This window comes from Pseudochaenichthys georgianus, chromosome 6 (assembly GCF_902827115.2).
Source record: "Pseudochaenichthys georgianus chromosome 6, fPseGeo1.2, whole genome shotgun sequence".
Taxonomy (NCBI): Eukaryota; Metazoa; Chordata; class Actinopteri; order Perciformes; family Channichthyidae; genus Pseudochaenichthys; species Pseudochaenichthys georgianus.
Window position 1 is genome coordinate 17,891,170 of NC_047508.1, and position 25,034 is coordinate 17,916,203.

General features: G+C 41.6%; 2 protein-coding genes across 3 annotated transcripts in view; both read right to left on the reverse strand.

The window, feature by feature from the left end:
• The window catches only part of mtss1la (MTSS I-BAR domain containing 2a), a 29,627-nt gene extending 26,495 nt beyond the window's left edge, over positions 1 to 3,132 (reverse strand). The window contains exon 1 of one of the 2 annotated variants that reach the window (XM_034085253.2): positions 2,499 to 3,132. In XM_034085253.2, the coding sequence (XP_033941144.1) occupies positions 2,499 to 2,567 (69 nt within the window). In that variant the 5' untranslated portion in view covers positions 2,568 to 3,132. The remainder of the gene's footprint in view (positions 1 to 2,498) is intronic. The other variant, XM_034085256.2, reaches the window with a different exon arrangement.
• Positions 3,133 to 10,662: 7,530 nt separating this feature from the next.
• mapk12a (mitogen-activated protein kinase 12a) lies at positions 10,663 to 25,019 on the reverse strand. The gene is given in 13 exon segments (XM_034086077.2): positions 10,663 to 11,640; positions 11,642 to 11,652; positions 11,782 to 11,955; positions 12,046 to 12,124; positions 12,759 to 12,838; positions 12,962 to 13,033; positions 16,921 to 17,035; positions 17,663 to 17,710; positions 21,723 to 21,752; positions 21,857 to 21,968; positions 22,455 to 22,513; positions 22,619 to 22,748; positions 24,076 to 25,019. Coding segments are annotated over 13 exon segments (1,086 nt in total). The 5' UTR covers positions 24,195 to 25,019; the 3' UTR covers positions 10,663 to 11,583.
• Positions 25,020 to 25,034: the final 15 nt, after the last annotated feature.

Consider the following 25,034-nt stretch of genomic DNA (forward strand, 5'->3'; position numbering starts at 1 on the left):
CTCAATCATCCTAAATGCCCTCCACACCCTGGTTCTGTGCTGTGGGCTGGTATGTGTGTTCACATGTTTGGATATCCTTTGAACATGCATACGCTCTTATATCAGAGTATTTATGTGCACCGGGCAGGTAGTAGGGCTGGTGTTTGAAAAATCTGGATTAGATTTACCCAAGGATCATCACACGCAGGCTTGAGCTGCAAGAGCAGAAGCCAAACGTAAAACACATTCAAGGCTAGATCCCATTAGAGCAAGAGCTTGAGCCCTGGAGAAAGGAGATGAAGGGCATAAACCACGTTTGCCCCTTAGATGGAGACGAGCCACAAGAGGCCGCACATCCTGACTATAGTCAGTTTGCAATCTGAAAAACAGTCTTGCTCTTCATAAGTTCTGCTGTAACATCTACTGTTTAACTCTCTGCCTTAGAAAGTGATGTAAGGAGCCATTGAACACTACAAAATGTTTGCCATGATCCTCCCGGGCTGGCTGTCTGCACTCCAACAGGTGTCTAACTAGCTTGTGTGGCCTGTGACTCCCGGGGGGAGCAGGGATGCGCTGCCAAGACAGCTGAGGGAGGAGGGTGAAGGAGCAGGCAGAGAGACTACATGTACACAGCAGTGGGAGGGTGGGACTCGCAGTTCTCTCCTCATCCACACCCTGCAGCTCCCTGGGAGGTGATGGGTGCAAACAGAGGAAGGAAAGAAGGAAAGGCTCTTCCTTCCATGCCATTCACTGCGGGGCGGGGTCAAAACCATTATCCTCGGAGGTGGCGCGCAGCGTTGCTCAAGGGCATTTTAAAGGTGGTTGCTTTCACACACACGGAGGCTTGGAGTCACATCCATATTCACATCCATGGCTGACCTAAATCTTGATTGCTGATGTAATCCAGCTGAGTCATTGTCGTCCTTTTCTGCCACTGCCTCCTACTTATTTTCCTGCAGATTTGTCAGAGTTATATCACCAACAGGTGGTGCTTATATCATCACATGTTGTCAGTACAGTCTGTAAAAAGGTTTTTTTGGTTCTCCAAGTGTAGGGTTTAAGTATCATGAGGGTAATTGTACACTATACTGTAACATTGTTCACAATCCGCAAGATCAGCACAGGAAAGCCGTGCTGCTGCGTTGCTCCCGGGGGGTAAAGCTGCTCTGACAGGCCTGTGTGGACCAGCCAGGCGGAAGGAATGAGGTCAGATGTCTGTCTCAGACAGGGGACATGGACACTGTGCTGACTAAGGGCTTCAGTCTCATTCATCTGCACTGCTTATCAATACACAGACTGCCTCGTTCTAAGAGTGGCGGTCTCTCCCTCTCTGGCCTATGAGCACACCACAAAGGGGACATATATGAAACCAAAGCGGCGCTTCCAATGGCCGAGAGCTGATTTCATTGGATAAACGCAGGGACATAAATAGTGAGTCAGAAGCACCACAGCCTGTGAGCCAGCAATCAATAATAAATATGTTAGGTGGAAAGTGCCGCCTGATACTCGACTTGTTCACTCTTATTGACACTTAGTAGCATGAGCATCCTGCACAATGAGGGGACTGACTGGGAGCTGCCTCCAGGCCTGATGAATGAGTTCACACTTTCCATCTGTTGTGCTGAACAACAGACCACCCTGGTTCCACTTCCTTGACTTGACCCCTCCCCCAACACATACGAACACAGTGTGAAATAGATAATGGGAAGCATCTATATCCTGCTCAAGAAATTATTTAGAATGATGGGGGACTCATGTTTTAAAGAATAAACATGCATGGTGGGGCGACTCCGTTACTAAAGTAAGGCCTGGTTTAAATGTTCAGTGAGCTACGTATTGGTAAAGTGGAGTTTCCTGCCACAAGGCCAAATATCAGGAAATGCAATCAATAACCTTTCATGCCTGTTTCTGTCCAGGAGGATGTGGTGATGGAACCGCTTATTTTCTATCAGAGCATCATTCTGAGTCTGACATTTAATCTAGGAAACCTTGGCGGCTGGGGGGTGAGGGGGGGAACAGTTGTTTGGGGTCAAATGGCAGCCCAGAACATTTGCACTGAGATCAACAACATTGTAATTATATCCCAATTGTGACAGCTCTTTTTCCCTTCCTTTCAGAAAAACAATAACGAATAATTGTTAATAATAATAAACTATTTCTACTCATGTTGGGTTGACCCCTGAACCAAACACATAAAGCCACCACCAATTAGGTCCTACCAAAATAGACATTTTAGTTGCTGATTTCAGTTTTAGATAGCAGTTTAATACAAGCTGACTCCTTGTTTTAAGTAGCCTATTGTTGAATATATCCAGTGCCTGACAGACCTGCTGCACATTATGCAAATAACACAAAGGGAAACATGTTTCATCTCTCGATATGTCCTGCAGCGGTGTTTCTAGTGGGGGAGGACCCGGTATAAGAGACAAAGGCAGTAAAAATATGCGACCGTGCAACCACAAAGGTCAGATAATATCCCTGTCTACTTTAATGTAAACGTGAGTGTGTGTGTGTGTTACCTTCATGTCGTTCACGATGGCCTGGAATAATCCACCCAGCGCTCCACACTCCTTCTCCACCGACTCCATGGTGTCAAAAACAAACGAAAAATCTCCCGGAAAGACACAAAACGCAGATTAAATCAAACGGCAGACATGGAGATCTGTGTGTTGTTCATCCGCCTTTCGTTGTCCTTTGCTACGAAAATCTAGTCCAGCAGCGGAAGGGGATGCGAAGCCACCAAAAAAGCCGTCAGCCTGCAGCCTGCGGAGCGCACAGACAAAAAGAAATGTACTGCTCGATGGCACCGGGGCTGCCGCTCGCTCCGCCGCCGCTACTCGCCTCTCGGACGCGGTGTAGGGATGGAGCCGGGAATGGGTTCTGTCCGGGGGGAACTACAGCATGGGACATGCAATGTGGCTCCTCATGATCGCGGCGCAAATAAACGGAGTTATCACAATTGTGGGTAGCCTAAGAGGGCAGCATGAGGAAAGGGCACCATGGGAGAGGGATCGGTCGCAGGTCTGAGACACGGGGACGCGCTCCGTTGTTAGTGGCGGAGCAGATGTCTCCCAGCTCCCGTAATACGATCCATGGGAATGGGAAGGGGGCTGGTCAAGTTTTTTTCACATAGTGGGTGAGGAGGAGGGGTCAAGGAGGAACACCCCCTCCTTTTTGCTCCCTCCTCTCCTTCCATCCACCCCCATGCAAACAAAAGTGAAGCACTGTCTTCATAGACAATTGATTGAGATGCAAAAGAAGGATTTCCTCGGTTTCATGTGTATTCGAGCACGCGTCCGTTGATGATCGTTTGTATCTCTCAGCGTTGTTTTCAGGAGACGTGGGGAATGATCTCCTCACTTTGCATCAGCTAATCTACTGGATAAACATGAAAAGGACGGAGAATGTTAATTTAACTCAAATGATTTCCTTTGACTTAAATAACTTGCTTTCCTTCACAGTTGGGTAAGATATAGCCTATGCTAGGCTATGAAGCTGCTACCGAAAGACAGAAGCTTGTTAGAAAGTTTCGGTATGGTGTTAACATTACTATTGGAAACTATTCAAAATATCAATATCAGGACAATGATATTTCAAATGTTTTGAAAGTGATGAAATAACAAAATTAATTAAATGTATATTATCTTATTTATAAGAAGGCAATAAAAAACACATTTTGTATCTTATTTCTGTTAGATTGCTGGGCTGGCAACCTCCCATTTATACGCAAATCCCATTCACAAAAAAGATATTAAGACACTTCTTTATAAAGTATTGATAAATAAAAAAAGGTCCTCAAACTTTAAACCAATTACGTTCTTGTACCTCAATATTTGCTAAACTAAACTAACGAGCTGCTGGCAGTAGCTCGACATTTAGGCATACAAGGCTAGCAATCTCCGTATCTTGCAAGAATGCTAACAAGCAGAAGTCCCAAATGTTATGTTACTTAAAATGTGTTTGTCGGGTAGGGAAACACAATTTTACTTTAAATAATTACAGCAGCCAACAACCCAGTTTAACTTAATACTTTACAACATTGATGTTGTAGATGTATTAAAGTTAGTTAAAGGCCCCCTGTAACCATCACATTCAGCAGGGAAAGTTAGAGGCCTCCAGAGTGCAATTTTAAAAACCACATCATCACAGGTCTGTTATGTGGCTGCAGGGGGCTTGGGTCACCCCACAGCATTCCTGATAAACATCCTGTCAGTTTATACCCCTGCACATCTACCACCAACACCTTTCCCTCTCATCTGTCTGCTTTTTTTCACAGACGAGCATCCACCCCACCAGGCAGACCTCCATGTGAAACATGACCCACGTCAGCAGACAGACCAACCCCGGAGCGGAAAATCTTGTTTTTGCCATAATTCAGAGAGATTACTTTTTATCAAGTTTTAACCACATCATTTCCTCTGCTTTTACTGCCCTTGGGTCATATCCTCCCTCTGGAACTCACTACCACAACCCATCAGAGACTGCACTGACCTCACCACCTTCAGAAAACGTACAAAAACTCACCTCTTCAATCTGGCTTTTAATGCGATTGTTTTTGTATTATTTGACTTTAACTATATATATTTATTATTATATCAGTAGATTTTGTATACAAAGCAATCACATTAACAGTGTTGTACCATTAAATAATATCCTTTATGTAGAAGAAGCACATGACTTCTACTGTGGATATTTATAGAGCAACTATACCAGCATCCTGTCTTGTGAGCAGGACTTTAAAACAAGAGTAGAGTCATACACATGAGCACTGTCGAAACAAAACAAGAGCGTAAGGCATACACAATCAATGTTCAATCTGAATTTTCTTTCAAATAAAAAACATCTATATTGATTCTGACTTTTCTACATCCAACTCACAGGTTTATCATTACTTTGAGAAAAAATATTATTAAGTTTCCCCTTTTAGAAGTATGGTCATTTGCTCTGGAAATGTCATTTTGACAGACCTGAAAAATAGGCTTGGGGCCTAACAGGTTAGGAACTATGTCTGGTTTGGTATCTTACCCTCCTGCCAACGTGGACAGACATGAGGTACAGAGGCCGGGACAGCAGCCTAGTCCCTGCTCTCTCACCACAGATCTCTGAGAAAACAGCTATAAAACAGAAAATATCCCCAACACAGATGCTGACATTCCTCACCACCACCAACAAACCCCCCTGGAAAAAAGCCCCTATTCTGTCCACTGCCATACCACCGATTCATGTGCGTCTGCAAGCTTCCTCAATTCAGCAGGCCTCAGTTTTAGTAAGGAAAAAATGTGACGCTTTCTGTTTTGCCCCAGTAAGGCTTTACAACTGAAAGCAATCATCAGCTCTAAACACATCAAGCTAGGGGGACTCCGAAGATTTTGACGGCTTATATAACTGACTTTAAGGGCTTTGACTTCTCGGTACATTTTCATCCACCATTGTGCTGTAATGCCTGTTTGCTTTTCAGTTTCACCTCATTCATATGAGAGAGTGGAGGGAAAACAATTCATCATTTTATTAGCGGGTGCAACACAATAGGAGCAATCTGGCATTCGCTCAGCTTGTAGATAAGTACTTTAGATTTGGATAACGTTAGGTGTTATATTGTAACACTCAGTTATATAAGGTTACGAGGTGGGAACTTTAAAGCAAACGCCTGTTTATTCCCAATCTTGCTTCTGTTCACTTCCTGCTCCCTCTGCATGACATTTCAGGTTGCTTCTAACCTTGACCTGGCCGCAGAAGCTGCTCTCCTCTATACAACAAGAGAAACACAGGCTCTGTGATATACTGTGACATCTGCCCTCAGAGTCAGGTCCTACCCATGATTCAGCTGGAGCCCTTGTCCTGCCTTGTTTATCGCAAGTAGTGAAGGGTAACGTTCAGGAAGCTGTGACCCCCGATTAAGTCACTGCTGAGGTCACCGGCGCTGGGGACTTGTGTCCACTTGACCGTAAAATCTATCAGGATTTATCATCTGAGTCTGCCTCTGGCTGTTATAAAGGTCATCTTGCTTTAAAGCTCGAGGTGAGCTCACCTGCAGGGAATCACAAGGACACATTTGAACATCCGCTAGGCCATGGTTTTCCTTACAGTAAATGATGCTAAGATCAAGGTTATAAAAAGGTATAAACTGACAGAGAAGTCGATTATACAACATGTTTGAGAAATTCCTGTGGCTGTTTTTGTCCCCACTATGAAAGCTCCTGTCACCCTTGGAATCCATTTGAACAGAATGAATTCAAGCTGCTGTTCCCTGCTGGAGAGGAAAACATTTAACAGGCACCTTTCGAGCCAACAGGGGGTGAGCATTTGATACTCCAAAGTCAGATTTCACAGCCTTATATGGTGTGCTTTTGGCACAAATTTACTGTTCCATTTTTTCTCTCCCTACTTATACAGTGTGTGTGTGATTTACCCACTAACATCTCTGAAGTAATGTCCTCTGACTGTCAGGCTGCCAAAATGAAGATGAGTGAAGAGGGGGTTGAATAATATGCTAATGAATATGCTTATCACGTCACCAAACTGTAAAATGATAACTGAACCAAGTGATGATTCATTTGGGGCTAAAGATAATGGTTTTAGTGATGTCACACTGAATATTTATGTATTTATTATGGTGTTTATGAGTCTCTGTGTGTATTATGTTATACCTGGCTGCAAGACAAATGTCCCCCTTGGCACAATTGAGTTATAGTTTAGTTTTCACAGCAATAAGCTTTATTAGCAACATTGTGATTTATGGACTCTTTTACCCCCAAGGGAGCCAAGACTCAGTACTAGGAAATGTGCTATCTACATGTTTTCAAATATTGTGTACGGCATTTCCTTATAATATATCTATAGAACATCAATCAGAGATATGGCAGCAAAGGATAGTGCTCTCTCTAGTAAATATGTATCAGGTCTCTTTTGGGGGGAACTAAATGTGATTTTAAGAAGGGTGATTGCATCAAAAATAATATTAATTTATATAGTTTTTTGTTGCAGTTTGTATGGTAAGCACCACAACACATTGTTTCATAGTGTATAGATGATGGCTCTCTCATCCTCTCATCCTCCAATCCTCTTTTTTTAATGATTTAAGACCCTCTGATGGCACCCCCTTTCACTTCTCAAACCAAATCCACATCCTTGTGTATCTTCTGCATACAAATATTCACAACAGTTCCATTTTTTAAATGTTAATGCATTGTGTTCAGTAATTGCACGCAGCCTTAAAAATCTACTTTTGGAAATATGAAACGTACTTACATTACTTAATCCATCACCCTATCCTGGTTGCCAGAGAGGGAATTATTCACAAGCTATGTGGACAGAAAATGAAATAGGAGACAAACAATAAGCTGTTATGGATCTGGTGAAACTATCACGTAAATAATGTATTTCCATAACAACCGTTACAGTTCAGCAGCAAAAGGTCTCAAAACACTTAATGCTTTTACTCTGAAGATTAGAGTAGACAAAACAATAAAAAACACTTCAGACTGTGCTGCTTAGATGTTCTTTAACTCTTCATTAGTGAGCTGTAAGGGAGTCTTTAACTCTTGTCTTGGTTCTACAGCTGGCTCCCATCGCTCCTTTGGGTCAGAAGGGTTTCAGTGCTCTTTAACACTGCCATGCCTCTCTGAACGTGACACACCACAGCCCCATACGTCAACACATCACAGATGGACACAGAGTTATCCTGGGAGAGGGATCAAAATCTGTGGCATGCACTCTTTGCACTGCATATTCCTTAGAAGTCTTCAAACAGGAGGGCGGGATGGCTAATGAACGAGCTAATGTAAACTAGACTGCCCATTCTGGCTGAGATAGGCTCTCCCTCAGGGCCTCTGCATCTCTCTCTTTCTTTCTCCCCTTCCTTTGCTTTTATCCACCCTGTCTTTTCATGCCTGGCCTCCTCTTTTTGCTCACTTTGTTCCAATCCTGTACCCTTCCCCTGTCTTATCATTACTTCCTTAACCTCCCAATTTACTTCCTTTTCTTACCAAAGCCCGGTGCCCCCTCAAAGTTGGGAAATATTAAGACTCACGTGAGCCTGTGGAATTTCTTCTTCGGTTAGCCTGACAGGCACTGCTCGCCTGCTGAGGAGCATCCCACAGACACGTGTGCTTCAATGTGCGTAGATCGGGGAAGAGATAGAGGCTTAAACACAGAAAAAAGGTTTGAGGGGGGAAAAGGTTTGACAAATGATGACAGAAAAACTCTCAGCTACAGTACACCAGGCCACAGGACTCACTTTTATTGGAACTGCTTGACTTCCACACATGACAGGCCCAGCCGAGTACTGCATACACACACCAACACACACTGAGCCAGATACACAAACAAAATAATGCTGGACCTGGGAAGCTCGAAACACTCATTCACTAAAGCAAATAAATAGAATAGCTTGGGAAATGACAGAGCTCTGTTTTTAATGTGGAAAATGTATTTTGGACTTGAGTTGTTGAACAGCTGTCAGGGCAAAGAAATATGACTAAATCCATATTAGACGCACAATCAAAGCTGTTTCTGGCTAAAACAGTTTGAGCTCTCATCTGTGTTTTTAACAACGTCCATTACACATGAAGCTATGTATGAGGAAGTGCAGACATTTGTTAATTCACCACAGTACAAGCAACACAGATCCAAACTGGCATCTGGAACCAGGCACATCAAATTCCCTACAATCTGAAATCACGAATCTAAAGCCCACAAACAAACATAGACAAGGACATTCAAATATTTGACAGACTTTCACTTCACCTCCTCGCAAGATTCCAATCAATTTATCTCTGCGTAGCCCTCAAATCTGTTTATTTTATCTCCTGCAAGGACATCACAGCCCAAATGAGTTTGAGAATAAACACTGTCACTGATGATCTTAATTAAATTGATGAGCCAGCATGGTAATAAAGTGACAGTGTTAGCTTTTCTTCATCTAATCAGCAGCTATCGGAGTCCATACTGTGAGACAAATGAGACAAACTGAACAGTTTGCAAATGATCCCGCTATAAAATAAAGTTCCATCTTTCATACACAGGAAGCAGAATTAGACAGAGTTGATCCTCTCACCATGGTGATGTGCCTCCCCAGACCGTATAAACAGTAATAACTGACGTTCCCCTTTAAGACAGAAGGGTGACCCGGGTCAGATCAGTGTTTGGGCATCGCTGCCATTCCACGTGTACTCCCTCCTGAGTCAGTGTCTAAAGTGTGTGTATCCAACTGTGCATGCCAGGCATATCTGGGTGCACATTCTATGTGAATGTTTCTCAGAAAATATGCTGCTTAAATCCTTGCTCTGAAAATAAACCGCAGGGTCAACAAACTAGACGGACGGAACGAGGGAGTCGGTCCATGTGTGAGCAGGGGTTGTGGGGGGGAAAGAAATAGCTTTCCCCTCTGTTTTCCTGTCTACAGCAGGAACAGAACTCTCTGACTTCTTGGTGAACTATCCACTGTGTATCATGAGGAGGACACAACATTTGGTTTGGTAGAAGCTCAGCTCAGGAAGGAAGTTTGTCCTCGGGGGGGAGTTGCCCTTGGGAGTCAAGGATCTGGAGGTCACTCAAGACAAGCTTGTTAAATTCAACACCCACCAATGGAGAGCCGATGTGCAGGAATGAGCAGCATCTAAAAGCAAACAGGCTTTCTGGAAGAATGTAGACGTTTGTTACTTGGAGTCATTAATCTTATTAAAAACTAAAATAAGGTTGTCAGTGTTAGCTGCAAAACAATAAATCACTCCCAACAACTACTGTGACGGGTGTTATCTTCCAAAAGGAGAATAACAAGAAAAGGGCTGAGAGACTGAGGTTCTGCTCACGACAAGAATGCTAACATCCTCACAGTGACAGTGCGTGCTGAGTCTACATGAAACGCTCCCTATTCTTATTCAACATGCGAACATTTACTCAGCATTAAACAAAGAATAGGAGCTACAGCTGACACCTATGTGAATGTTGGTGTTTTGGAGGTGTTAAGTCTCATACCAAATTATTTGACATAGTTTTGACCTGAAGTGGAAAAGTTTGGGGCTCACCATATTCAGAACACATTAGGCCTGTGCAATATCCTTGAATGTCAACTAGATGTTGAAATATTATAACGGATAAACAAACGCTTAAATGCTGGTCGCACTTGATTAAAAGTCAGAGGATTCCCAACATTATAAGAATGTGAAGCATTTGAATCAGATATCATGGAATACAAGCCAGTACTTGTCAAGATGCAGACCAAAGTGGTGGACCATTCAACATTAATATCCCGAGAGAGCTGCAAACGTAGCCTGGTCATGGCTTGTTTATGTGCTGCCACCTAGTGTTAGTTTACAAGAGTAACACACAAGTCAAATGTATGCCTTAACTCGACTACAGGATAAATCCCTAAATGTTATCTTTAAAAGAGGAAAAGTTGCCCACTTAACATATACATGTGACTTTTGTAAGTTTAATGTATCATGCTTTGGAACGTTTTAGCAGAAATCCTGCAGCAAAAACGATTAGTGAAAATATGCTGTTCTTTGCATGATGGGAAATGTAGTTTCTCCAGGTTGCCCTTTCAGAGCTTGACAATCGACCCTGAAACTGAAAACCCGGATATCTCATCTCTTGTAAACCCCCCAGCTTTATTAAAGAACACTAGTATCAGTCTACAGTTTAACACTACAAAGGTTTGGTTGTCAGAAAATAAGAACAAAATGATGTAGGCAATTTTTCAAAGATATTCTTTAATGACAAAAATGCATGACCGGCGCAAAAATGAACAAAGACAATGTGTGTTGTGCTTCTTTCTGTTACGAAAAAACAACATTATCTAGTATAAGCCATTTTTTGGCTTAAAAGGAAAAAGTGAATGATCGTACACAGGCTGCTGGGATGGTTTTCGTACGGCCGGCAGCTCAGTATTGTTTTGCGGTTAACTTAAGGCCACTGATATGAATAAGGAGGTCAGAGCAGACCTGTAGACTACACACACATGCACACAAGGACGTCCAAAATTCCGATCAAATGTCTTTCGAGGACATCAAGTCCCTGAAGGGGAAGCTAGTTCACAAAACATCATATTACAAAAACACGTATCCTCATTATTTCACATTTGCAGCGTGTGGCCTTGTCCTGGATCTATAACATTTAAATGATGCCTTAACGGATATACATTGCTCAAAAAATAATCATCTATATTAAACAGACATTTTACAAATAAGTTGACTAAAATATCTTTGTTTTCTTTAATGTAGTTGATTTGAACTCAAACCAACTGGAAGCTTGTGATGTATTTGGTGAAAACTATATGTACCACTTAAGTGAAACTGAAATGGAACTTAAATAAGTAACTCAAGTAATACAACTCGTGATCCCTGGATTATTTAATTACTTATTAAGGATTGAGGAGAGACCTGACTGACATGCTGGCATTGACAGATTCTGAAGTCAGGAAGTAAGCAACTGGTCCAACATGATGTTTGTAAATCCAGACATGGCAGCTTGCAATTATTAGAGAAGTGTGACTGGATCCACTTGCATTTAATAAGCCTTGTGACAAAAAAATTCAGATCAAGATAAAAAAAGAGTTTTAGTTCGTTCTGGTCCCATGCTGCTCAGCTGAGTCCTTTCTGTGTCTTACAGTGAGGTTTCCTTGGACTCTGGCATGACTGGCTTGAAGGTCAAGATCTCTGTTGAAGGTATGACCTAAAGAAAGAAGCACAGTGCTAATCATTAAAACATACACCTCTTATCTCATAGCTCCTTTCTCTTTCAGCATCCATTTATTTTTGCTCCTTGCACCATTATCAGTCCCTGCCTCCCCGCCATCCTTACGTTTCCACTGGTCCAGGAGCTGGTCTGTGTTGTCTAGCGAGTGGTCGTATGGCTGTGCTTCCGTCTCCTCCTCTGGTTCTCTGAACTCAGTAAAGTAAGGCAGCATGAGGGCCTCAGCAGCCGTTGCCCTGCTCTCCGGATCCAGCAATAACATGCGCTCCAGCACTGACACGGCTGAGGAGAGAGTGGAAACTGGAGGTCAAATCACAGTTTCACTGTCAAACTGAAGATGGATCAAATGAAAAAAGGCTGAGCCAAGCCTACCTTGTGGATTATTTGTGGAAAACGCTTTCTGAGGGTCTTTCTTTTCCAGTTTTGGGAGGCTTTTGATGTAGCATTTGGCCTAAGAAAATAAATGGATGCATTTAATGCAACATAATCCCACTGATTTAACTCCATTTTGCTTTTAATTCCCTTTGCTGATTCGGGGGCATGATTGGGGGCTATAACAAAATCAGGGAGTTTATCTTTAAAGGGACAGTTCATCTCTCAATAAAAAAGAAACTACACCCACCAACCATATCACTGAGCAAAAGGAAGAGCACATCTACTCATAGACAAGAAGCTCTCTTAAACTCTTCTAAACTGCAATGTTACAGCTCAGCCGAGGAAGACGCCATTAATGTTAACATCTCACACTGTAAGGAGCATGAACCTCTTGTGTTGCAAACTTCTTTTGAAGCGCAGTTTGGTAGAAAGAAAATAGTTTCTACATGAAAATTCATTCATCATTTCTGGAAAGAGACAGCGCTGTTTTGTGTTGTATGTTTTTGGCGCTTGAGTACAAACAAGCCAAGTGCCCTTTAGTTCCATCATAGTCAAGAGGAGGAAGATGTGTCTGCGGGGGATATCCTTAAGTCTGAAAATGTTGCCAAAACTATTTACATTGTTAAAAAGCACAACAGGTGAGATGAAAAAGATGTGTTTAGTATTTTGGGTCCCTTTAAGTTCCTGTGTGTTGAATAATGTGTACTCACATCCTCAGATTGTAGTTTTGATATAAATTCCTGAGTTGGTGTTCCTGTGAGCTTCATGATCTCACTCAGCTGATCAAGATCTGAGGACCAGGGGTCAAGGTGTCAAATGGGATTAGTCACACACATATTTTTTAAATAATCCAAGATTTATGTTGAGTCTGCAAAAATATAAACTGAAAAGGTTCAGTGTGGTTAAAGGATACGGTCGCTGCCTTTAAAAAGAGGTTTTCCTTGCAGCATCTCTGCCATGATGCAGCCCACAGACCAAATGTCCACTGGGAAAGAAGGAAAAAAAAAACACATTTTAGAATTTCTGATGCCTTCTTAAGGGATTTCAAATAACAGTGCATTGTGGGCCAGGGATCAGCAGCAATGGGTGCATGCAGTGCCCAAAGAAAGCAGCAATAAAAGGTGATGTGTAAAGAGATCACCACCTAGTGGGTTGTATTTTAGTGGGAACGCTGTTAACAGCATTCCCACTATCTGTTCCTCTACGCACAAAATTCTTTATTCTTATTATTCCACCATTTTGCTGGTCTTCTTCTCCCACATTCCACATCGCAGAAACTCCGTTCAAACATCGTTCAGCTCGGTCAGGAATCGATTGCTATTACTTTTCTCATTCATAACTTTCATAATTCCCGAGATATATCCCATAATTCATCACATTTTGAACCATTGAAATCAATGGAGAACATCTTCAGACTTGAACAATCTTCATGCGACTTCAACTGCTAACTGTTCCTTCATACTTTCACTCAGAAACCTCATTCCAACTTTAAAATGTTACACATCTTTCTGACATGTTTCGTGTAACACAACTTTTAAATCTGATTCTTACTTTTAGAGATATTAAACATTGTTCAGACCTTGGTAAAGAGGTTATCTTCAGATTTTAACATTAACTAGAGTGCGTGATGTCACAGCTAGAGTGGAGGACAGCTTGAAATGTGCCTTCATATTTTATTTTAAACCTGCCATAATTCCCAAACCCTACATTCCTGAGACATCATTTTTCATGGCAAACGTAGGAAAACATCTCGTAGCTTGAACAATGACAAATAATTAAGCAAAAATAATGCCTCTTGAGGGCATGAAGTGACAACAACTTTCAACATGTCTCCATTAAAGCCCATTGTAATTTCAGGCTGATATTTCCTCACAGCAGCAGCCGCACCTTTTAGTTAATCTGCCAAAAATGCCACATTATTGACCCAAAAGTACACAAAAAGCACACTTCAGATACTCAAGGTCCTTGAGATGCTTCACGCTTTGAAATTTCACCGATATCTGTTACGGTTCTTCAACAAAACGTTCACATGTAAGAGGTTTATCTCTCATTCAGAACAATGGAAACCTTTGATCTCTGGACACCTCGTTAGCTCAAATAAACACCTGTGTAATGGAACACGATGATGTCATAACTCCAACTGACATGCGAGCAGACTTCAGATAAAGGTTAAAGGTCCTGCCCTCAACAGCTCTACGTCCAGGGTCGGCGTCATGGGGGGTCATTCGTGGGCCATGCCCCCCCAAATGAGTCACTGTGCCCCCCCAACGCAGGGTGGGCAAGCCTTGCCACTTTGCCGTTTTTTTTTTAATCATATAAGTGAAAACGTTTCCACTAATGGTTTTTTGTGTGAAATACATCAGAAATAAAGAATACAAATATAAAACACAGCCTGAAGTGTGCTCACTGCTGCTCTCTGATTGGTGTGTTGCTTGACCAATGACCCCCGACTTTTGTTTGTTATCATTACGTGGCTGTGTGTTTAGATGAAAGCTGGTGGCAATCTGTTTCATCTGTTACACTGATTATACAGTAAAGCCATCGAAAATACTATGATATACAGTACAGTACAAGTAGCCTACTTCTGGGTCTCTGTGTTTCATTCAAGCTCGGCTCTGTGTGTGTGTGGCACGATCGCATTTTGTGAGTGCGCGAGCGGTAACGTGGAATGTTGTTGTTAGCATCTGGTTAGCTAGCTATGCTAACGGATATAAAGAGCTGTTTCTACACCAAGGTGGAGGAGAGTCCTCTCCTGTCAGACTGAGAAGATCGTATAACCTCAGCTCAGTGAGGTAAGGACTCTCTCAGTGTTTAGATAGTTCACTTTAGTGTAAGTTATCTCAGTGGGTCTCAAACGGTTTGGTCACCATTTATGTAAACAAGTATTTGCAAGGAACACATTTATATGATCATTAGCCTATAGTTATTAAAAAAATAAGAGAATAAATGAAAAACGGTTATGAAATACTATAGGACAGTAACACAAGAATACAGTTTAAAAGGGGAGTGATTAGTAAAATATCCATAAAGAAAAAGTAAATCTGTGTAGAGTTCTGTTTCATATGGATGCTGAGAGATGTAGGCTATCCATAGATCTCTTCATTTTGCTCTCAAAGTGCACCAGATTGATGCATTTAACTTCAATATTTAAAAAATAATCTTCCCGGGGGAGCATGCCCCCAGACCCTCCTAGAGGAGGTTAGGTCCTGTGGCGAAGGTGGCTTCGTCACTATGGACTGACGGCTTCAGGCCGGGTGATATGGCACTTTGTTGGCGTGATTGCACAGTATAGGTTGTCTGTGGCTGATGATTGTGTGCACCTGGTGTCCTGTGGTGTCTCCTCCCCCCCTCACCTGTGTCTTGTTGTGATGATTGGAGTGTGGGTATTTAGGCTCTGTTGCCCTGTCTGTTGAGAGGGCTGGGTGTGTGTGTGAGATCCTTGTGGCTGCAGGATGGGTGAAAGGAGAACCGCAGATTGAGGCGGTGAACTTTGTGCCCATGTTTTTAATAAATGCCCACGCTGGGTTATATTTTTGGACGTTCTGCCTCTGCCTCCTTGCTTGGTCGGCGCCGCTCAATTGTCAGCTTCACAGGTCCACCCCACCTAAAACATGTTCACATGGATAGGATACTAAATACATTTACACACCTTTTATATGGTGGCCTATGTCCATATGTTTCTGTTTTGGTGGTCGTGCCACAAACCGTGCATGCATGCACAGGTCATAGGTGCGCTAGAAAATAGCACTACACCCTGCAATGTGTGTGAAAGACAATAGACTTTACAGCATGTTTTTTTTAAATTGAAGTTGCGTTGGTGTTTGTGTGTTGGTTGTTGACGGCAGTGTGTGCCCCCCCCTTGGTAAATGATTGCCCCCCCCCTTCGATTTGTTCTAGAGCCGACCCAGTCTACATCAATTATGGGGTGTCATCATCATATGCCGTTTCCATGGAAACGCATCCCTCGCCATAAAACACGATGTCGCTATACATTAACTCTTATGAAAATGTTCAAAAAGTGCTCAAACTTCACGTGTGCTAACAGTCCAGCCGTGAAGACATCTACGGGATATGCCGCAACATAATGCCCGCCATGAAAACACTGTTTTCTCATAACTTCAGTGAAAATGCTACAAACGGCCCAAAACTTCACAGGTTTGGTAACGATGCAGCCATCAATGCATCTAAGCGTATTATGGGATGTCATCAAATGCCGTTGGCATGGCGACAGATCATTCACCATCAAGTTAGTTCAAAAGTTTGTGGTTCAAATATTCTACTGCTTTTCCAAGCCTTTTTACTTTCTTTTCTTCTCTCATCACACATTCAAGCCCCCAGTGTTCATGTATCATTTCAATCTAAATTCTTCACTTTCTTCTTACACATTACATTTCAGCATAGCAATTCAGCGTCAGCTTTTCAGTATAAAGCATTCCCACAAGCAATTTCTTCAGGAATTGCATTTTCTAGTTACTATTACCATTTGAATTGAACAAACAAAGATGTTTTTTAACACACGTAACAAAGAAAATGTAACATTTTGTAGCTTCTAGGAGGGATTTCAGAGAAAAGTCATGAAAGAGGAATGCACTGAAGGCCTCAATAGACGAGAATGTACTGCAATCATAGTCTTTAGCAAGGAATCAAAATAACTGAGAAAAAGACTCAGCCTGCTGACGGCGGTAAAGGTAATTCTGGGATATGTCGTAAATCACTTGCGAAGGCAGACCTCTTTGCCTGAGGACAAGTGCGAACACTTGAACAACTAAGTCATGCAGCATCTTCTACAGAACATGATTCAGCGCTAATTGGCACCACGGAAGATGACAAGAGAGAGGGAGAGAGTGTTCTCTTTAATTAGCTCTTCATTACCCGTCTGAGTGTAGTGCATCCAGCTCAGGATGACCTCTGGGGCTCTGTACCAGCGAGTCACCACGTACCCCGTCATCTCGCTGTCCGCCTGCCGTGCCAAACCAAAGTCCAGGATCTGACAGGACACGCAGTGAAACACAGCAGCATTTATATATTGCTTATAATGAGCTAACACGTCTGGTCATAAGACTGTAGGAACTTGTCAAAACATTAAAGATGGGGTAGGTCATTTTGGAGAAACCAGCTTGAGTGCGCGAGAATTTGAAAAGACACAGCCGGAAGAAATCTGCTACTTCCTTACAGAGCCCCTCCTCCAACACACACGAACGCGCACATGACCAATGAGGGCACGAGATAATTTGTGCACAGATGGAAGGCTGACAGGCAGGTAGGCCATCCAGTTATTTTAGCCGGGCCAGCTAAAATTATTGGTCGTGATTTTTACAGGACTACGGCTTCCACAGATGACTTTTTTTTATGGATTTTTTGTCAAAGCAGTTAAGATATTCATTGCTATCGGGATGTTAAGAGCATTCCATGGAATATAACAAAAAGTGTATCTCGAGCCGGTTTCTCAAACTTACCTACCCCACCTTTAAGAGTGCGCAATGACATTCTGGGCAATGCCATTAGGATTTTTATAGTTTTGAATATTCCCTTTTAAAATGTAACTCCGTCAAATGAACATCTTAAAATGAAGACACATGTTGTTTGTTTGGGTTATCACAGTGTGTTACTGTACCTTGAGCTCACAGTCTTGGTTGATGGCGAGATTTCCTGGTTTAAGATCCTGCAAAAATGAATGTGAAAAAGATGTGACTGAGTGTGAAGAGAAAAGCAAGAGGAAACTTAAATACTGTAAATGAGTAGGGCATAAGATCATACAGGAAGCAACTATTACCAATAAGATAATGTGTGAACGGGCTGTCATAGATTTTCACTACAAATTATTGTGGACAAAGATAAGTACCTGAAAATGACATTATTTTTAGAGAATTTAAAGGTCCCATGACATGGCCATTTCTACTGATCATAATTCCATTGTTGAGGTCTACTAGAATAGATTTATATTGCGCAATTTTCCAAACTCACATTGGTTTCTCATACAGCATCTCTGTATAGTATGTGTATTCACCATAGACTGGTATTCACTCTGTCCTAAACGGCTTGTTGGAGCTCCTGCCCCTCCCCCCCTCCTTCCCTGTGAGCCCAGTGTGCTCTGATTGGTCAGCTCGCCCACTCTGTTCTGATGAGTCCACCACTGTTACAGTGGAACATCAGTGATTATGTGTTACAATGGCGTTAGCAACCAGAAAATGACACCAGTAATGACAAACAGATGCTGCGTGGCGGGGTCTGGGTGCCGTGTTGGCGGGACGTTGCGCGGCTCGCTGCTGCGAGGAGGGGACAGTGTTAGCTGGCTTACTGGTGTTGTTTCCTGGTTGCTGCGTGGGCTCGGCGAGACAGCGAAACCCAGCCCGAGCACGCACACGCACACGCACACACACACACACACACACACACACACACACACACACACACACACACACACACACACACACACACACACACACACACACACACCTGCAGCCTGGCGGGACGCGGCGAGGCTGTGAACAGGGCCGTTTTTAGCTTTTTGGGGGCCCTATGCAAGATGCAGTTTGGGGTCCCTAGTTTTTACAGTTTTTTTAACTACAATGGGGGGTATTCCGAAGCCTTTAAGATGATCTGTGGAGATACATCAATCTGTTAGACTTTAATGGGAACACAGGCTAATTTCATGAAAACCAAGCAATTGAAAATTACAAAAAATGATATTAAAAAGGTAAACAATAAGGCTCCTCTATGTCAATAAATGCAAGAGATGCAGCATTTTCTCAACAATGTTTAATTTACATTTCTCATCTTCCTCAGACGTCACTCATTGGCTGATAGCCCAATGATGATTTGGACTTTATAACCCCAAAAACACAAGCCACAGCTTTGCTATCATTGCAGTTTAGTCGTGTTTATATCCTACATTGGATTTTTAAGCATATAATGCTTCACCGAACACTCACAGGAGGGGGCTTGGCTGTCTGCAAATAAAGACGGCTCATTTTAATTCTCCCCAAATATATTGAGGCTGAACCTGAACTTTGAATTCTCTGCTCCCATCATAATCTTGGCGATCTTGTTAACATTTTTAATGCAGAATTAGAAATACTATGTAACTGGTTTGCAGTTAATAAATTATCCCTTAATGTGGCCAAAACAAATTACATGTTATTCAATACAAAGTCTGAGTAGAAATGACTGCATTATACGGATTTGCAATACTGAGATAGAGAAAGTTGGTGCATGTACATTTTTAGGACTGCTTGTTGACGAAAAACTCAATTGGAAGCACCATATAAATTATGTACAGACTAAACTGTCAAAAACAGTAAGTATTTTGTATCATACTAAGAACATTCTTGAAGAAAAAATACTCTTTATAACAGTCTATTTCTCCCTTACCTTTACTACTGCTCCGAAATATGGGGAAACACGTACTCAACAAATCTACAAAAAATAATAACATCCCAAAAAAAAGTATTACAAATAGTCTGTGGTGTTGGTAAATATGAACACACAACTCCCATATCTAAAAAAACCTCAATCTATTAAAATCTGTTGACATAGTACAGCTTAAAACAGTACTGGTTATGCACAACATTTTCCATAACAAAATGCCTACTAACATTCAAAAGCAGTTCCAAACCACAGCGTGAACATATGAATGTAAAAAAAATCACTTGACAATAAGTGTTCACAATGTTTATATGCAATTATGCATATATTATTATTATTCATTTGCCAAGTACATATGTGTATATATTTATATATAGTATTTTCATTTCCAAAAAAATATGCTATTGACATGTGCAGAAAATGACCCTATATCTAGTTTTTGTATATATATATATATATATATATATTAGTGCTGTCAAAATTATCGCGTTAACGACGGTAATTAATTTTTTGAATTAATTGCGTTAAAATATTTAACGCATTTAACGCATGTGCAGAATGGCCCGCACCATACGTGCCACCAGTGGCAGCGCCAGGGTATGCCTGGGGTAGGCTACACCCATACCAAGAAATGGCTTAGCCCCACCATGAAAAATGATGTTAAAGTAAGCAAAATAAAGTCTGCCAACTCGCGCGGAGTAAATTGCACAGACAGCAGTTAGTAAGATTGATTTCAGTAGCCACGGTTTTGAAAACTTTTGTCACGTAGTGATCGACTTCTCAATAGAACATCTTTGATAATGTCTTCTGGCCAATCAGAATCAAGATAACGGCGTCGTGTTGTTGCAGGAAGTCCCGACGGAGAATACTTTTGCTGTAGTACAGGGGTGCCCATAACTGGTATGCAGGTTATGTGCGTAATCTGAAATGCGTACCGTCACTTGTGTCACAAAGCGCATTTGCGTACCGACGTACTTGTGAAGCTTTTCCGGAATTGTGCCAAAACTACGCCAACCGGCTGCGGAGGGAGACTCCCCCCTTCACTGGAGAACTGCGCTAAAACAGCTGATCACAACGCTCACACTCTGTGGTCACGAAGTACTCCACTAGCCCCCCCCCCCCCCCTCTGTCGACTCCCCCGTTGACAGAAATCAACACGTAATGAATTAAGACCCCACGGTTTAATGAGTGATAGGTCTGTGGGTTGTCTTTCATTTTGACACGCAGAAAAATGTTATAATAAACATAGATTCTGTATTTTAAATGGATATCTTTCATTCTTCAGCCTTCTTTCATTTATCTTTCCATTCCCACAACAATATACATAAATAAATGACATATTTTGGACATAGTTCGAATGGTGATTAATCATGATTAATTCATTTTAAAGCTGTGATTAATCTGATTAAAAATTGTAATCGTTTGACAGCCCTAATATATATACATTTATTGTTTTCCTGCCCTAACTTTTATTTCATTTTTTCTCCTGTTTTCTTTATTTCTTTGTACTCCTTAATTTCTACACGTTTTTGACGCAATAATGCCGATGTTGATGTAGGATGATGCACGGGAGGGCTACTTTCAATAAGCTATGCTTCAGCCCTCCCGCTTCTACTAATTTTGGGCCCTATGCATCTGCATAGTCCGCCTATAGGAAGAAACGGCCCTGGCTGTGAGTCTGTGTGTGTGCTCACACACAGACTCACAGCCTTGCCGCGTCCCACCATCTTGAGAAATCCCCGGAGCAGCAGCTAAGAAAAGATTGAGTGTGTGTGTGTGTGTGAGGAATTCCGCAGATTGGTCCAAACGGCTCTGCGGACGTAACGTAACGGCTCCGCGGATTGGTCCATTTGGGACGTTGTTACGTCATTTAGTACCAGGAAGAAAAAGATCAATCTCCAACGAGGCGTTCTGGGGCAGCATAGACAGGTATTTTATGTGTTCGAGTTTTACTCGCTACAGGGTGTACTTTGAGGGTTTGTGACTTTGCAGACCGTTTACATGCATAAAAAGATACAAAACACACAAGGGGATGGGTAATAACCGGCAAAGCATGACATGGGACCTTTAAGGCAATAATAATAATGCTATTGGTCGAATGTATCTTTAAGTCTGTTTATTGTGCATTTAATCTCTTTTATGGAAATGTTTTTATAAAAAAGTGAACAAAACGAACCATAAAACGAAAGGACAGGGACATGTGACAAAACTGAATTGCATATTATTGATGTATATTGTAGGCCTATTGTAAAAGCAACCATTATCTCACACAAATATAATGGATGTATATGAAATAATAAAATACTTACCCTGTGAATTATACCAGCAGAATGAATATACTGTAATAAAAGAATAAAACAGGGATTTAAGCAACAGAAAAAATAAACTCAAGTTTTAAAGTAATAAATAGTTCCCAATGTACGATCAAAGTAGAGCTCTCCACCTTCAGCCCTTTGAGCATCTGATACACCAGATACTGAATCTTCTCTTCTGACAGCTTCTGCAGCTTCATCAGTTTCCCCAGGTCTGTCCCCATGAACGGCATCACCAGGTAACTTCAGGAAGAAGGAAACATGATCAACAGGATGCAACTTTGAAATATCTTCTACATTTATTTACAGTAAAATATCTATTAACAGACTGTCATACAGTCAACACCTCCAAATCACATGCATTTTTGCTAAAGAGCTACTATTTAAAACACTTCCACATAAACGTGTTCGAAGCGTGCCTTCACAAGCGTTAGACTGTTTATGCCATTAGTGTTTTTTATTTTTAAAAACAATTTATTTATTGGTTTTTCCTACACATAACACAATAACAGGAGAAGATACATGCCATTTGTGTTTTAAGAGGTTTAAATAAAAATGCATGTATTTGGGAAGTAGTGAGTACAACTGGATAATATGACTTGGATTTTTCTTCAAATGTTCTTCTCAAGGGATGATAATTGATCATTTCAGGGGTCATTTTGGGGTGTGAAGTATTGATTTAATAACTAGCTGCTGTGCTACAGTGCCAGAAGCATAAAGAAGACTTACAAATCATGAAACCTGTCCAGAGAGAGGTCAGCAGTAAACACATCCAATAGTCCGATCACCTGCAACAGACAGAAATACACAATTTATTACACCAGTGGAGGTTTTGTCTTTAGTACAAACTGTACAAATACAATATTTAAAAAAGCCTGATTATGCTGACTCACATTTTCATGTTTCATGTGTTTGAGGAGCCTCAGCTCCCTGTATGCCCGCTTGGCAAAGAGCTCCGACTGGAAAGGTCTGTACAGCTTCTTGATCGCCACTTTGGTTCCTGTTCTGGAGTCCACTGCTGAGCTGAGGGTGACAATAAATCAGAGGGTGTGACACAGCACATGTAATATCTTACACTGAACTGACTGATGAGCAAATAAATAATAATCCAATTTGAATATTCTGTCACTGTGGAAACACCTTTGCTCTATGAATCTGAAGAAGGTACACAGTATCTTTCTTGTCTTACATGTAAACAGATGGGAGAAGTACTCAGATATTGTACTTGAGTCAGTAGAAGCACCACAGTGTAGGAATACTCTGTTCCAAGTAAAAGTCCTGATTTCAAAATGTTACTCAAGTAGAAGTACAAGAGTATTAGCATCAAAATACACTTAAAGTACCAAAAGTAAAAGTACTCATTATGCAGATTGGTCAATTTCAGAATAATATATATTATATGTTTTGATTATCAAAAGCTGGTAGTATACTGCAGGGTAGCTTGTGAATTTACTCCAGGTGTAACTAAAGTCTGATTTAAGTGTTGATTGTATTTCACATCATTAATACAAATCTGACAAGTAACTAAATGTATTAAATTAACACAGTGTAGTAAAAGTATACACTTTACCTCTGAATTGTAGGCTAGTGGTGCAAAGGAACAACGTAGCATACATTAGAAATACTAAAGTTACGTGAAAATATCTCAACATCTCATTAGTTCCTTCCCACTTCTGTGTAAGTAGCATACTTCCTTCATTTTACATGCACCCTCGTCACTTGCACTTTTTTTATTTCTTAAAGTATATTGTAGGTTGACTCGTGAAAGGAGTTTTAATTGCCACCAAATTCTCTGTAACTGACAATAACACCTTAGAATCTTCTGATCAGGCGCGCACACACAAGCTTGTTTCATATACCAACAATATCTTTTGGTTGTTCATGTGTTATTAAGTTGTTCATGTGTTATTAAGTTGTATTGAGTCCTCGGGGCAGTATGGCCCGCCCCCAGAGTTAATCATTGATAACAAAGGGGCCGCATGCTGCGAGACGCACAAAAGGTGCAAATTGTTGTGTGTATCCCTAAACTCGGGTTGTGAGCGCACCTATTTCACCCGGAACCATGCACCCATGTGCCCTTCATAATTAAAAACCCTTTCAGAGGTGGCTAAAGATGACAGGAAGTCTACGGTAAAGCAAAAGGTATGTGCAAGTGTCTCCATCATATAAGGAAGTGAAGCAGCGTGTGTTCAGCCGAGCGCAGATACTTTTCTTTTGTTTGGCTGTGGCACAGAGCTTCTGCCTGCATGGCACCATCTGTTCCGTCCCTTTCTTTGTTACACTGCTCCCCACTCACCCCGCAGTACGATCACAGTATACATCGTCTCCCTGTAACGCAGAATTCACTCACCATACTGTCCCGTAAGCGCCGGTCCCCACCTGCCTCAGCTCCCGGTACCGATCCGGTACTTCCCATGACGTTTTGTTGACTTCTTGGCGGTAATAACCGGGTCTCACTCGCTTAGACATGCTATATATAAAAAGTAAACACAAAAAGTCTAGTAGAGGCTCTTCCTTTGTTGTTTTGTCTGCTGCGACGCTACACACCCAAGTCCCAGATCCCACCTATGCGCTCACCCAGTGCGCAGCTCTGCGTGTCAGCCGCTAAGGACGCACCCTGAGGTCACTCATAGCCACTCCCGAGTCTTGCGGGAGGCCTGGAATTAAAGGTGAACGGGAGAATGGAATGTGTGAGTAATACGAGACTCGACTGACATTACCTTGACACCGTTGTGTAAGTGCGCACAGTTTGGAGAGCAGCGTTTGGCACATGCGCTGGGTTTGAGTGGCAGCGATTACTATATGTTCCACGTTGTTTGAGCATGAGTAAAATGAGAGGATTTTAGAGACTTGCTGGGACATGAGTGTTTCTGACGCCCTGGGCTATAAACACTGATAGGTGGTTACATAAATACTACTCTGGGGCTTCCAGGAAAAAGAACAAGGAAACTGTGGTGTTATGTACAAACTTGTAAGTGTCACATTGTGTAAGCTTAGTCCATGTGACATTTACACACAGAAGACACGTTTCAGGATGTCTGTGTGTGCAGTAATCCAATTATGTTATGTAACAAAGAAACAGTTCTTTAAATCAATAAAAAAAAAGCTATGTGAGGTCTGTATTTGTATTAAGGCTATTGTTAAGGAAGAGATTAAACATACATATATTTCAGAATTTTGTAGGAAAAATAAAATTCTGGAACTAAACCTCATTGGGTTTCAATGTGTCAGTCCAGCTTCTTTTACTTATAAAATCATTTTTATTGTCAAACTAACACAATGACCCTCTTTCAAATATGGCAAGCTATT